This window comes from Trachurus trachurus (genome assembly GCF_905171665.1).
Source record: "Trachurus trachurus genome assembly, chromosome: 1".
NCBI classification, from domain to species: domain Eukaryota; kingdom Metazoa; phylum Chordata; class Actinopteri; order Carangiformes; family Carangidae; genus Trachurus; species Trachurus trachurus.
Window position 1 is genome coordinate 21,818,888 of NC_139891.1, and position 15,027 is coordinate 21,833,914.

General features: G+C 43.3%; 1 protein-coding gene across 2 annotated transcripts in view; it reads left to right on the forward strand.

Moving 5' to 3' along the window:
* npnta (nephronectin a) overlaps nt 1–15,027 on the forward strand; it is a 60,313-nt gene that overhangs the window by 23,835 nt on the left and 21,451 nt on the right. For both annotated transcript variants that reach the window (XM_083974296.1, XM_083974297.1), the window contains exon 3: nt 8,928–9,020. In XM_083974296.1, coding sequence (XP_083830422.1) covers nt 8,928–9,020 — 93 coding nt within the window. The remainder of the gene's footprint in view (nt 1–8,927; nt 9,021–15,027) is intronic.

A 15,027-nucleotide genomic window follows, 5' to 3' on the forward strand; every position in this document is an offset into this window, starting at 1 on the left:
TTTGCGCGGGGATGGTACGGACTGGTGCGTACTTTCTTGATACCCGCGAGAGCACAAAGTTCGTGGATCAGCTGTGACTCAAAGTCTCTGCCCTGGTCACTTAAGATTCGCTCTGGAAACCCGTAATGTATCAGAAACTGCTCCCAAAGACTCTTAGCCACGGTTGTTGCTTTCTGATCCTTCGTTGGAAGCGCAACAGCGTATTTCGTGAAGTGATCAGTTATAACTAAGACGTCTTTGGTGTTTTTGCTGTCGGGTTCCAAGGACAAATAGTCTATGCAGACTAGTTCCATGGGACGTGTTGTTTGAATGTTTACAAGAGGTGCGGATTTCTCAGGTGGTGTTTTCCTCCTTACACAACGTCCACAAGATTTGATCTTGTTCTCTACGTCCTTAGCCATCTTTGGCCAATAAAACCTTGAGCGAATGAGGTCAAGAGTTCGATCAAAGCCAAGATGTCCCATATCTTCGTGGAGCCAAGAAAGAATGGGGGACCGAAGAGACGTAGGAACCACAAACTGGTAAATGATGTCACCATCTGATTGTCGGACTCGGTAAAGGAGGTTACTCTTGAACTCAAACCGCTTCCACTCTTTAAGCATTAGCTTAAGTTCCAATGAATCAGGAATGGATTTGGGATTTGTCCCATTTCCAGATTCCAGCATGTCGATGACCTTCCCAAGGACTGGATCGGACCTCTGGTGATGTTGGAGATCTGCTTCGCTGAATGTAGGTATGATGGAACAACCTAATGCTTCAACCTCTCCGTACGCATCTGGCACTGCATCAGCATGCAAAGCCAAGGACTCCACAAAGGCGACAGAAGGTAAGTTACCATCGGCCTCAACAAGATGACGACTGCACAAGGCGGTAACTGTGTCAGGCGGTAAGTCAAGATGGTCAGGAGAAGAAGAAAGGTGATGCGAAGCGAACTGTCTGATTCGTTCTCTTTCCTCCAGGGACACGTCATCATCTGGCAGATCGTCATGAGGACGTCTGGAAAGACCGTCTGCATCTTGGTTGCTCTTGCCAGCTCTATACTTGATGTGAAAGTCAAAAGTGGAAAGAGCGGCCAGCCAACGATAGCTAGCGGCGTCAAGCTTGGCAGACTTCAAGATATATGTCAACGGGTTGTTGTCTGTTACAACCGTGAACACATTTCCATAAAGATAGTCGTGTAATTTTTCTACCACAGACCACTTTAAAGCCAAGAACTCTAATTTGTGAGCTGGGTAGCGTTTCTCGCTGGAAGAGAGCCCTCTACTAGCGTAAGCGATAACGCGTAGTTCACCATCTTGCTCTTGGTAAAGAGCGGCACCAAGCCCAGATGTACTCGCGTCGGTGTGAAGGAAATAAGGAAGTTTTGGATTTGCAAAACCGAGGACTGGTGCAGAAGTAAGCTTTTCTATGATGGTTTGAAAAGCTTCTTGACAAGCTGGCGTCCAGCGGTCGGCGAAGGGCTCTTTGACGCTCAAGTACCCAGCGGAGGAAGGGGTTGCCCTTTTACCCTTCCTGCATGGTGGGTAACCACCAGTAAGGTCGTTCAAGGGTTTTACTATCCGGGAGTAGTCCTTGACAAACCGGCGGTAATATCCCGCAAAACCAAGAAATGACTTGAGCTCGGTAAGTGTGTTTGGCTGTGGCCATGTGCGAAGGGCACTCACCTTCTCAGGGTCGGTCTCAACACCCTTGTTCGAGACAATGTGCCCCAAGTAGCGCACAGAGCTCTGGAAGAAACGACACTTCGACGGCGACAACTTCAAGCCATATTCCCGCAATTGCTGGAGAACATGTAAAAGACGTCTTTCATGTTCCTCTTTGGTGTCTGAAAACACAATGACATCATCCAAGAAAACCAGCACTTCTTTCAGGTTAAGGCTACCCATGCAACGCTCCATTAAGCGCTGAAAGGTGCTGGGAGCATTAGTGATGCCCTGGGGCATACGATTAAACTCGTAAAAACCCAGGGGGCACACAAAAGCAGTTTTAGGTTTGTCACATTCTTTCATTGCTATCTGGTAATACCCAGATTTCAAGTCCATTACCGAGAACCATTTGGAACCGGCAAGCGCTGAGAAAGACTCTTCAAGATGTGGAAGTGCATAAGCATCTCGGATGGTGAAAGAGTTTAACTTTCGATAGTCGATGCAAAGCCGGACATCGCCGTTTTTTTTCCGAACCACAACGATTGGCGAAGAGTAGGGTGATTCTGATTCGCGAATCACTCCTGCCGCCAGAAGCGTTTGTAGATGTTTCCTTACAGCTTCATAATCGTTAGGGTGGATAGGTCTAGACTTCTGTTTGAAAGGTGTTTCGTCTCTCAAGTGAATGTGATGTTCGACCTTGGAAGTGTGTCCGAAATCTAGATCATGCTGAGCGAAAACATCAGCATAAGAGCTCAAGCTCTGCGTTATCCTCTCCTTCCACTCTTCCGGAAGGGGGGATTCCTTGAAGTCAAAGACAAGACCTGACTCAGTGGATTCAGAAGATGACTGAGGAGAAACTGAACAACACCGAACAGTGTTGGTGTCCTCATGAGAAGCAGGTAAGTTGTCATGAACTGATGCAGGAGCATGAAGTTCAGCGATAACACAACTACAAGGAAGTGTTATGTCATGTTCACTCTCGTTTCTTACCCATACAGGTAACTTGAAAGGATGTTCCTTGGGCATGCTCACAAGACAACACTCTACAAAGATACCACCAGGTAATGTGGACATGCTAGGCTGTTCAATGATGACACATTCATCTGAGGTGTTTATCTTAGCAAATCCCTCGAGAAGCACTCTCCCTTGTGCAGGTATCACTCTCTGTTCTCTGCCTTTCAGGGTCATCAAGCCGATTTTCCCGGTGGAACTTACCTCTTTCCTGAGCTTCAGGGTGTGAAGGATTTGTCGAAAGCCATAAACAGGTGAAAGGTCATTTGGATTTTTTTCATGACAATGCTCGTCATACATGACATCAAGAGCGTTTGTACCTATTAGTACAGGAAGCTCGCAGTTGGTGCGTATATCTGGAACGACCAACGCCAAAGTAGCGACTTCAGGTTCAGATTCGACAAAGTCCTTTGGAAACTTCAGGACAAGAGGGATATAACCCAAGTAAGGAACTATGGCACCACTGGCACCTTCAACATCAAGACCATTGAGTGGTTGAATGGGATGTTCTGTCAGATGGCTGTTGTAGAAAGAAGTGGACACCGTGGTTACCTGAGAACCAGTGTCAAGAAGACAACTACACTCAACTCCTGCCACTTTGATGTTAGCAGTACATTTGTTCCCTACAAGTCCTCTTGGAAGCTTGATGTGATGCTCAAGGTTTTGAGAGTGAACCGATGCTTGATTGGATGGATCAGTTTTGGGACATGCACGCTTCGTTTCAGTTCCTGTGAGTCCCTCAACAGGAACTGAGGTTAGTTTAAATGATGTTTGTTCTGTTGTTCCCATGCTTGTTGTTTCTGCCGGAACTCTTTTCGTTTTAGTTCAACTAGTTCAGGGTCAGGCTCGTTGCTGCAAGAGGGCGCGATATGGCCGTCCTGCCCGCACTTGAAGCAGTAGCCTGGTCTGGGTCTTTTTTCAGAAGTACACTCACTTGGAAGTGAGGGTTTTGGTTCAGTTGGGGTCTTTGGTTTTGTTTTCTTGTTCGACTTAGGAAAAGACTGAGCTGAGTTGCTGCTCAAAGATGTTTTGAGTGAAGCTACCTGTGCTTGTAGTTTAGCAATTTGCTGTTCGAGTTTACTGGTCTCAAGAGAAGAAGTCACAGATGCTGCAGCTGCCATGTCAGAACCATCAAGGGTACAGTCGTTGACAGAGAGAGGGTTCGACTGGACTTTGGCTTTAGAAAACCCTAAGTGCTGTTTCATTCTGTTTGACTTTGCAGCTTGGCGGTCTTCATCTGTGCGTAAAAGAAGGAGCAACTCGGAGAATGAGGGGGGGTTGGTCTTCCTCTGCTCCAACTGTAAACTTGTGATGAGACTGTTGTTCCAACAACCCCTGCAAAATTGCTTAAGGAGCTGGCGCTCTGAGTCAACAGTGGCAATACCACCTCGCTTAACCACTTTGCTCAAAGCTGCCTGCAGCCGTTGCAGGTAGCTGGAAGGTTTCTCACCTGAGTTCTGGTTTGTGTTCAGAAATTTAGCAAAAAGCTCGTCTCCATCATCCACGATGCCGTATGCTGAATCAAGAAGACTGAGATAGTCATGTGGACTGGAGCTCGGTCCAAGATGCTGGACGACATTAGCTGCGGGTGGAAGAAGGCTTTCTACTATTCTTCTGACAGTGAGTTTGTCAGACATGGAAGGATCAGCAAGAAAGAAGTCAACAGTACTGCGCCATGCATCATAGTCAGACTCTAAGCTGGGACAGGGAGTCTTCCCAGAAAAGGACCTTAGCCTGGTATGACCATGGTATTGGGAAGCCACATCACCACTCCTAATGACATGTTCTACAACTACCTTTTGGACTTCAGGGGTACTGAGATGCTCAGAGGGTAAGTACAAACCTGGTTTCTTAGGTGAGGGGAGAGCCTCTGCACCTACAAGCAGTGAAAAAGAGTCATGTTCATGTGAGTGAGTTTCGTCAGTAACCCTTTTAACAGGAGTTTGGGTCGGGTTTGTCACTAGCTGTGTTGAGGTCGAGTCACTGGTCAACGGAGATCCGTGATCGGTTTCAGACGTACCTGGTTCAACTGTCTGGGGTTTCGTAGACTCACGGATTCTGGTCAACTCATCAAGCAAAACTTTCTCAAAGTCAGCACCACTTAGCTTAGCAACATCTTTCAGTTCAGCTAAATAAGTGTGTGTCAGGGTTGAACTTCTGTCAGCTGCATAAAAGTCAGAGAGAGACTGAATGCTGTTAACGACGTTTGGGTTCCTTGTGGGTCTCTTGCAGGGCAAGCTGCTCTGCAGAAAGTGAATGGGTTCACCTGACTTGAACTCTACGATAGCTTCTGAACTGCTCACTTTGATTAACCTCTCAATAGGACCGCACTGTCCTAAGTAATCAAAGACCTCGTTGTCTATCTCTTCACCAGTTAAACCGTCAACTAAGACTGAGTTTGGTACCTTCACATTTTCAGCCTTAATAACATCCATATTATCACTTAGATCAACACAAGTTTTTTTTTTCAGTTCGTTTTTTTTTTTTTCAATGAAAGCAAAAGAAAATGTCAACTGTTCAACCACCAACTCCTGGCTGGCTCGCCAAGTTTTATGTAGCGCCTGTAGTCTTTCTGGCTAATAACAATAACACTACATTCTCTAGGTTCGTAAGAGCTGGTAATAGTGAACAATTTATTGTCACAATTATTGAATTGCAATGAATGAAAATAATAAAATAAAATAAAATACAGAAAAATAGAGCTCTTTAATTTGTCAAAATAAAAAAATAAAAAAGTTCAAAGAAAATTGTCCATCCTTCTCTTTTTCGAAGGTCAGAGTTCAGGGTTCAATTGCGTTTATGTTCTGTGTAATGTTCAGTCCAATGTTCAATTACTACCCGGGTAGATTTGTGTATGGGTTCTTATCTGTGTGAAGTGAATCGATGTCGGGGCTCCTCGGATTGGGTTCACAGCTGGCCAGGCTGGGACCCGCTCCGTCTGAATCTTTCTCTCGCTGGATTGGCTCGCCACCGAACCCTTGGCTCGGAATTCTGGATCCAAAGTCTTAATCCGTCGAACAAAAACCAGTCTACACAGAGAGTGTAGAACAAATAATCATTACTTTCTATTCAATTGACATCTTTCTACTTTCACTTTTCACTCTAATTCTTTCACATAAATACCCAAATAAAGGATACTCTGCATTTAAATGCTTTAAATGAGACTGCATATTTTTTACAGTACAGTATAAGTACTTTTACCATGACTATTATTTACCATGAACTTATAATTCAACATAAATCACCTTATTTATTTCAATAAAGCTCTATTTATATTTATAAACAGCTCAATAAATCAGAATTTACATTTTTAACACAATATTTATCTTTTAACCATAGCTTTTTATCTGTTTTTAACCATAAAGTTACAGTATAAACTCTAAACAGGATAAATTCTTTTTAACAGAATAAATATTAAACCATCACTAGTGCAAAAACACTGAATACATTCATCTCAATGACCGGAAAAATAATTAGCATGACCCGGTATCATTTAACCACATTTCTGTACCATAGCTGTCTCCATTTCTCATCTCAAGTCACAGTAAAGGCTCATTAGCTTAACCAGCTAGCACACATTAGCTTAGATAGCTTCACCATTAGCATTCATATCACCTTTAGCAGGTAACACCCAGAATTAGCATAGCGGCGACTAGCATTAGCTTCGCGCTAGGTTGTTAGCGATCTTTTTACAGCTCGTTTTCAATATACACAATGATACAGCAGGTACCAGAGTAGGTTTAAAACCTTAACGAAACATAGCATGAACTTAGCATGGACTCCGACTGGTTTTTATGAACATATTTCAGTCACAGGAACTTTATCTTATCATGCTAATAGCAACAACTAGCCTGAGGCTTGCTCAGCAACTTAGCATTTTCTTACCGGAGTTCTCAGGGACACTTAACACGGTAAACTCAGCCTCCCGCTCCTTCACACACGCTCGTAACGACTCTGCCTGATAAACAGAAGACTTATGAAGGTTTTGCTCGAGAGTTACTGATGTTTTAGCGTGGTTTTGTTCACTTTACATACCCCGTTACTTCAGCTCGGTTCATGTGCGACCGCTCTGCTCGGTGTCTCAGCTTGATCTAAGATGGCGGACGGTGCACACTGTGATCATGCACAGGTCACGTTCGGGGGCACGTTCAATGCGTCGGCGATTACTCGCAGGGGTGCTGCGCCACCAAGTGGGGAAACGGGGTACTACATCTAAACTACAAAAATGGGTTTAGTAACCATGTGGGTTACATAACCTAATTCTCAATGTATGTATTTCATACGTAGAGAAGATTATCCAACTCTTTCTTCTTTAGCTCTATTATGTGTCCCTCAGTCAATGTTAAAATGGCTCTTATCCTATTTCATTCATGAAAGTCACTATAAAACAGAAAACACTTCTGACTTCTCCACTAAGGCCGCACAATTCAGTGGAGACGCACACAATCACATTACGTTCTGCAATATAAACACATCTCAGAGTTGCAAAGGCACCGTGTGGTCAAACGTTTACAGCAGTTTATCTAAAATAGACCACTCAGTATGACAGTGTAACTTCATCCATAAGTGGCAAATACTGGGATTGAATACACAGTAAACAGAATTGTATTGCAGAAATATAAGAATAGGGGGGAGAAGTCAGATTGATGTTGACTCTACTGATAGATTAAACCAGGAGCAATGGAAATTTGTGACAATTTAAGTGAAGGGCCAAGAATATGAAGTGCTTTTAAAGTGCCAAGATGGACTGTGTTGGCTCAGTAGTGGTCCTGATGCAGAGCTCGCCAGATAACAGATGCTGGGTCAAAGACCAAGAAAAAGTTTTAATCTACCCCAACTTTTTCTCCACTGTCATCTGGCACCATCATGTTAGCCACATGAATACTGTGTGTTTAGCACATTTCTCGCAAACGACTTTGTAATGTGAATATTGCTATTCTACCATTTTACCCTGCAACAAAGACAAAGAAAAAAGCTTACCAGACTTCTTCAGTAATGTAAACCACTGTGCCTCTCGAAAGCCTTTAAAAATATATTTATGAATTAATCATGGCTTTATTTTATCAAACTCCCTGGATTATTTTCATATTCTCACCCAGACCTTCCACAGCCCACCTCAACACAGCCTCTAGCTGTTTTTTTTTTTTTTTTAATGCAGAGCTATTTTCAGTCTGAACATCTACTAATTTGTTTTTCTTTTGCCCTATGAACCAAGTTGCCATCAAATTGAACTAAAATCTGTTAAGTAGTAGAGCTGAAGCCAAAGGTCACACGAAGAAACAGGAGGCAGCGTTGCACACCATCACACCTCTATACAGCGACTAGCCGATATGAAAAGTACTCTTCCCCAGCATCTCTCTCTCTCTCTCTCTCTCTCTCTCTCTCTCTCTCTCTCTCTCAAAAACACACGTACACACACACACATACTGTACACGTACTTCCACTTCCACCACAGTGATAATTAAGTCCTCTGATTGCACTGTATTATGACAGAATTAATGAAGCTTTTAATGAAAATTAGTAACACTTGGCTGAGGCCCCATGATTCAGACATGCTTAGCAGCAAGCTGCAGTAAGCACAGTCAGATAAGGAGGGCAAGCCTCCAGCTTGCTGAGACTGAACACAAGCTGTATAGCTCCTGCAACTACCATCTCTGTACGCACTCAAAATATCACCATCCCCACACAGAGTACCAAGTGCAGGGCAGCTCTTAACACAGGCACTAATTATAATCTTCTATTTTGGTTCTCTAATTGTTTCAGCTTCAGTCTAAAGGGGGAAATATTATTTGTCAAGGTAAGTCTTATTGACTGATTGCTCCAGGGAAAATATCAGTGCTGCTGCATTTTAAACTCAGAAAAATCAAAACTTTTACCCGGTGGTAAAAGGTCAAACTTCTCATTTATCTCACAGAGCCTAAAATGATTTAATATCAGTGTGCGCAATAAAACTTCCCCAAGAGTCAGTGTTGTGCAATGTGAAAAAAAAATGCTATATATAATCTGGTTAGCTGAAAATGGCTGCTCTATTATCATTAGTCATTGATAATAACACTGTCGCACAAGGAGAAACAAACAAACACATTCCCTATATGAATGAGGCATCATGCTGTCTTATTGCTTTAATGTGGAGTAAATAGATCATTTACAGCCAAGGGGTTGTGGAAGTCAAGAAGCAGTAGGATTAAGTGCTTTGTCATCCTGATCTGGTACAAGAAGTCTGCCAGGGTGCTGCACTGATCTGTCTCTCTTTGAATCTTTCCCGAACAGCTGTGTGCCAGCCTGGCTGCAAGCACGGAGACTGCGTGGGACCCAATAAGTGCAAGTGCCACCCCGGCTTCACGGGCAAGACCTGCAACCAAGGTGAGCTTGAACCTGCAGAACTGGTAGACACACTGTAATCGTATGTGACTTTGTTTATTTGTCAGTCTGCACTCAGATACGCCAAACATACGCCACAAAAAAAACCATCAGAGTATATGTTCCTTGTGAGCATATCATGATTCAAACCCCCCCTCCTCCCCACACCCCCACCCCACCCCAAAGCAACCACACAGGGCTGCTGACGTGCACATTTCCCTCATGAAAACAAAGTGAAGGCGATCCCCTGCCCTGAGCACCGGCAGGGTAATCATTGTTTATTGTGGTCAGATCTCCACCGCACAACACCGCCGTATTGAAGTTGCCACTTACTCATCGAGCGGAAGCAGGTTTGCCACCAGCCCACAGTGGTGAGATGCTTTAATCACTACGGGAGCAGGAGGAGAGAGAGAGAGAGAGCTGATTCAGCTCAAATGGAAATGAGTGGTGAGGCCGTGTTGAATGATCCCAGGAGTGCATCCTCTCCTGTGAAGATAACATCTCAATTACTGACCTGAGATAACTTGGCCCGGCTGAGTGCAACCGATGCTATTGAAATGGTGTTTGTGTATGTATGTGTGTGTGTTTGTGTTTGTGTGTGTGTGTGTGCACGCATGAATGCTTTAGCTTTTGTGCGTTTGCACCAATGACAGATTGGACATGTTGAAAAGCGTTAAGCGTTTCCAGTTAGCCGTAAGTTGACGTGCATCCAAGCTGCTTGAGAATACTTGTGGAATTCACGCCCTGAGACAGGAATAGGATAGTGTGTAATTAAAAACAAGGGGGTGTGGGGGGTTGAGGCTGGGGGGGTGGGAGGGGGAGGGTAGGGGGTGTTGAAATCCATTCCGGAATGTTCCAAGTGACTCATCCTGCATTTGGAGGCTATAGGTGGCTCCTGTCTGCCCGGCCAGACGGCTCTGCTTTGTCTTAATCTGCAACAAAGGGGGAGTGGAAAGAGGATCCTCGTCCCATTTCCATCTACAATAGACTCTGCTGCCAAACGCTCAGACAGACTTATCTGACAAAAGTGCTTCCAAGACCTTTCAAGATGAAACTGTACTTTCAAGTGTCCATTGAGCATCCGGCAAAGTTCTAGACATTTTTACAGACCGTACCATTTTACTCCGCTTTGAATTGCAGACTTGCCCTTTCAGTCCATTTAGGAGGAGATAACCTTGGATTCTGTTATTTTTTATTTATTTTATTTTTTGGCACACCACAGTATGAAAACCCAATTTAATTATTCAGAAGCCATAGATTAGATTTTCTCATTTAAATGCAGCCCCTGTGAAACATTGATTTGAGGTTGACTATTGATGTGCCAGGTAGCCAATGTTTTGAAGCGTTCCAATATCCCGTCCCTCTGGAGGAGAGCATTTATCTTGAGGAGTCAACCACAGGAAAGAAAGAAGTTGCTTCACGGACCTCGATGCTGCTAAAGGTCAAGAAGCATCTCAGATACACTGTAAAAACATCATACAGAATTTTTTATTCATTTTGAGTAAATTAAACTTCATTTCCTGACCATATCGAAGTTTTTAATACCTGTTCTGCTCTGTGTAGAATGAAGCACTTAAATAAACATCATTAGCATATTAACAGACTTCCTAGCGCACATTGTTTAAGGGTGAAATCTCCCCCCAGACTCCTCTATGGGATGGAAACTTGTGCATCTTGAAGCCAGGGTTGTTTCCTTTTATAATAATGAAAACAGCGCACTCCATGATGAATCTTGATATTCTCTTGAGTCCCCTCTTTGAACCAATTAGCAGTCAACTCCTATTTTTAGGACTGCAGGAAAACGTATTTTAAGTTGAACCAACTGCAAATCACTAACAGTTTAGCTTTTAAACCGCTTTAGTATCCGTTCATTTGATTTGCACTAGTAGCTTCTCCTTAAAGGGACTAATCACTTAAAGGTTGTACTGTATGTAAAGCTCTGTGCATGTCCATGGAGATGCTCTGCATGCACAAACAAATGGACGCACATTCCTCCGCTCTAAGTGGGAGGTGCGGACAGACGCACGACCCTGGAGCCACTCTGATTAACAACCATGTTAAACACCTTCGAAAACACCGGGTGTACAGAACAAAAACAAGCCACAGAGGAAACAAGAGTGTTTACACTAAGCACAAGCCCGGCAGATGCTGTATTGATTCCATCGCTCCAGAATCAAAGCTATATTTTTTTTCTCTGTCAAATTTACATGAACTGGTATTGTTTTGAGAGACTTCTACATCAAGGATGATTTTATATCTATCTTTAGTGCCAGCTCTTTTCACCCACCAAATGATTTCACCTTGGCTTTTATTGCTTCAAGACTTAAATGGGATGCGATTTGAACAAATCTGAATATTTTCATCATTAAATTAACTGGCACTCGGCTGTCAAGAGTAATAACCACTACTTGAATTATCCCTATTATTTTGAGAAAAAAGAAGCTTCACCTTTGTTGCTGATGAGAATTGTATCTGTCATGCTGTGGGCTGAGGATAGATGAATGCGCTCTCACTGCACAAATAAACTCATTATGGGGATAATCTGTTTAACAATTTGGCAGCACACTTCCCCTGCTGATCCAATCATTTTAATAAGATGATTATTCTGTGCAGGTGCATTTAATTGCGTGTAGTTGACCTGCTGTTAAGAAACTATTAAGAGACTTTTGATGCAGGGAAAAAAAACACATCTCAGACCTCAGAAGTGATTCATCTGCACTATACGTACATCCAGATGCTGCTTTCTTCTTGCCACCCCCAGCTCCCTTGTGTGTCAGCCAGCTATGTAATTAATCCCACTTAAAGTGTGATTGTCTAGCACTGTGATTGACTTTTATTCTATATCTGTTTGCATAATATTATACATATATTATTATTATTATATCTAGACTAAACTTTCACAGCTTCATCTTTGTGAAATTGAGAAACTTCCATGGCCCCTAGCACTAACCTCATGAATTCAATTCAGTCTACGTGTGAATAGATACTTTCAAGATGTTGGTTTAGAAACCGATCTCTCTCTCTCTCTTGCTCTGTCTGTCTTCTGTGAGCAGCTGCAAATATTTTAAGTATTGTATGCATGTCATCATCACACTGTGTATTTTCCTTCAGCTATCATCTAATTGCTTCAAATTGTGTTTGTTTTATCTATGTTCCGTGTTTTATGACAGGATCATTAAGGGGCTATGAAGTAATATTTGACCTTGACTTGCAGTAAATGCAGGACAGAACAGACCTCATCCTTACCTTCCCTAGGGCGGAGATCCTAATGATAAAAAAATAAAGTCAAATTTTCCCTGTTAACATGAGTAAGCAATTGAGTTTCATACCGAGGTGACAAATTACAATATGTGGCCACTTGGATCTCATTCTATATCAGCGGTTTGCTTGCAAGAGTCAATGAAAATGCAAGGGAGAGAATATCAGGGAGGCATCACATGGATAGAGACCAGAGAGTCACATCAAAAACTTTTGCACCTGGCTGAGTGATCAATAATGCCACCGACCTAGTGCAGAGTCTCTGAGGATTTTTTATGCACGTGTTATCATAGAGAACAGATTGTGCCCCATTAAATCAATATGTCAACACAAATATACTTCAGTATAATTTCCCACATGATTTACCGTGGCTGTAGTAGGATCGGCAAACAATAGCTGCACGGCACCGTCTGTTAACGCCATTATTCATACTACTTGATTTACTTTGTTTTGTCTTTCACTAACTTGTATCCAGTCCCACAGGCATATGTCTCCATCAGATAATCGTGCAGAATACTTGTCTCCGGGGGCATGTCCCAGTAAAGCTGCTTTGCCTTCCACTTTCATGTGATAGAGCTTAAGTTCAGCAGTTATCCAAACACTATAGGAGCATCTGCGCTGCCTTTGGCTAACACTATGGATTTAAATGTAAACAGGCAATGGTATAGTAGAATAGAATCGAGTTAAGAAGCTACTGACTGCAGTCTTAAAAGTGACCAGCGTTTACGCAACACCAAATTTACACAACAGCACAAAGCAGTCTGAGCTTCATTAAAACGATTGCAGGGATATTGCATTGGATTTTCTCTTTCTTACAGGACTTCAATAGTTTTGAAGACTCAAAAAGACTGGTGGGCGCCTCATTTACTTTCTGCATGGACTGTTTACCTGCCCACTTACAGTCCGAGTCCAACCATTACTCAGTCTATTATGGTTCAAATGGAAACCATCATAATTTTGATGCTTTTACATTGTTACTTGCCCACACACATACGTATGTGCTGGAATCAAGGAGAACTGTTACTAGAGAGTGTTTCACCGTGTTGAGATGTTTCTGTCTGTGAACATCATAGCTACTAAAACCTCTCATACCAACGCCCACCAATTGTGGCTATTTGCCTACAACAAGTTTTTCAGTCCTGGGCCGAGTTAACAAAGTATGCAGAGGGGTTGCATAACTTCTCAGTTGAAATTACTGCAACCCTCAGTAGGAAAATGCTTGAATGTTTTGAAGTGTGCAAAACAGTCAGACGTAGCTGTATCATCTTGCTGACTAACTTAACAATAGGTATTGTTAGCTTATGGCCAGAGGAAAGGTTGGTGGATGGATACATACTGTATGGAGACAAAGAGGGGAGGGGCTGTAATTCTTGTTTGTAGTAAGGCAGTGATTTGCCTTTTTGAATAACAAGGCCTGTCTACCTCTGAACCTCCAGATACAAATTGAGAAGGGATCCTCTGTGTCTGTGAGATACTGTTATTCTCAAAGATCCTATTTCACCCTTTGTGACAAAAAAGGAGTACAGAAGAGCATTTCTCCTGTGTGCCCCTGAATTTCTTCTGATGCTCAGGTCATGTCCAAATCCCACAAGTGTAATCCTCTTTGATGCATAATGTTCCTCTTTATTTTCCAGGAATGTGGTGTGGTCAGAGGTGTTCTAATCCATTGGTTGGTGCTTTTCATTCTCACCACATCTCTCTCTGTCTCTCTCTGTCTGTGCTTCTTACTTATTCTCCACCCTTAACTATTTTATCTCAATCAACCCCCCCCCCCTCCTCCTCCTCCTCCTCCTCCTCCCCTATTCCTCGTAACCCATTTTCTTTTGTCCGAAGAAGAGGAGATGGACTATTTAACCCCACCAGTGTGGGCCAGTCACCTCCCTATCTTTCTTCCCGCGGACCATCAGCCGGCGAGAGTTGTGACGGAGGGTGAGATTCGTCGATCAACCTCCCCCCCAGCATCTTCTCCCTCCCTCCCCCACACACTCCAAGTCTCAGCAACATTGCATGGTGCGGCACTGTGCAGACTGAGGAGTGGATGTCACTCAACTATATTCTCACTGCTTTCCACTGGCAGAAGAGACGCCACCCAAGAACAGCTTTTCAGTTGAAATGCCAGCATGAATGCCAAGCATGTCATAGTCTCTACCACTCTACTGTACATCTGCCCCACACTCTCTCTCTCTCTCCTTTAAAAAGACAGTTTTCTCAGTACCAGAGAGTGATTCACGATTTTCTCTTTATTGCTCTGCCCTCTCCTCTTCTTTTTCATTTTCCTCTCCAGCACCTGGAACCCTTTAAAAGCCGTCATCGACATGGACACAGCACTCACGGCTCCTCCGATACCACTAGAACGAGGCCTTGGGTTCTAACCATTGTTATCTTCTTTAAAGACAAGCATATCCCCAAGAGAGAGAGAGACCCCTGCTAATCTCTCTGTCAGTGATAGAGGCGTGTCGGGAATGTAGCAAAGCATACCTCAGTGGAGCTGACCCAATAAATCACTCCACTTTGCATCGCTTCAGATGTGACTTAGCACTTCATTTACCGTACAGTGAACATCCCAGAGGGGGCTCTCCACCTCTGCTATCACATAGGCTTCTGCAGTCCTGGGGCCATGTCGAACTGTCAGTCGGTGCTCATATCTGTCTGTTATCTCTCTGTTTTTCATCCCCTCTGTGTCCTCTCTCAGTCTTGTCTTTTTGTGCCTTCTCCCTCTGTCCCGTTGTGGTTCTTTTTTGTTTGTTTGTTT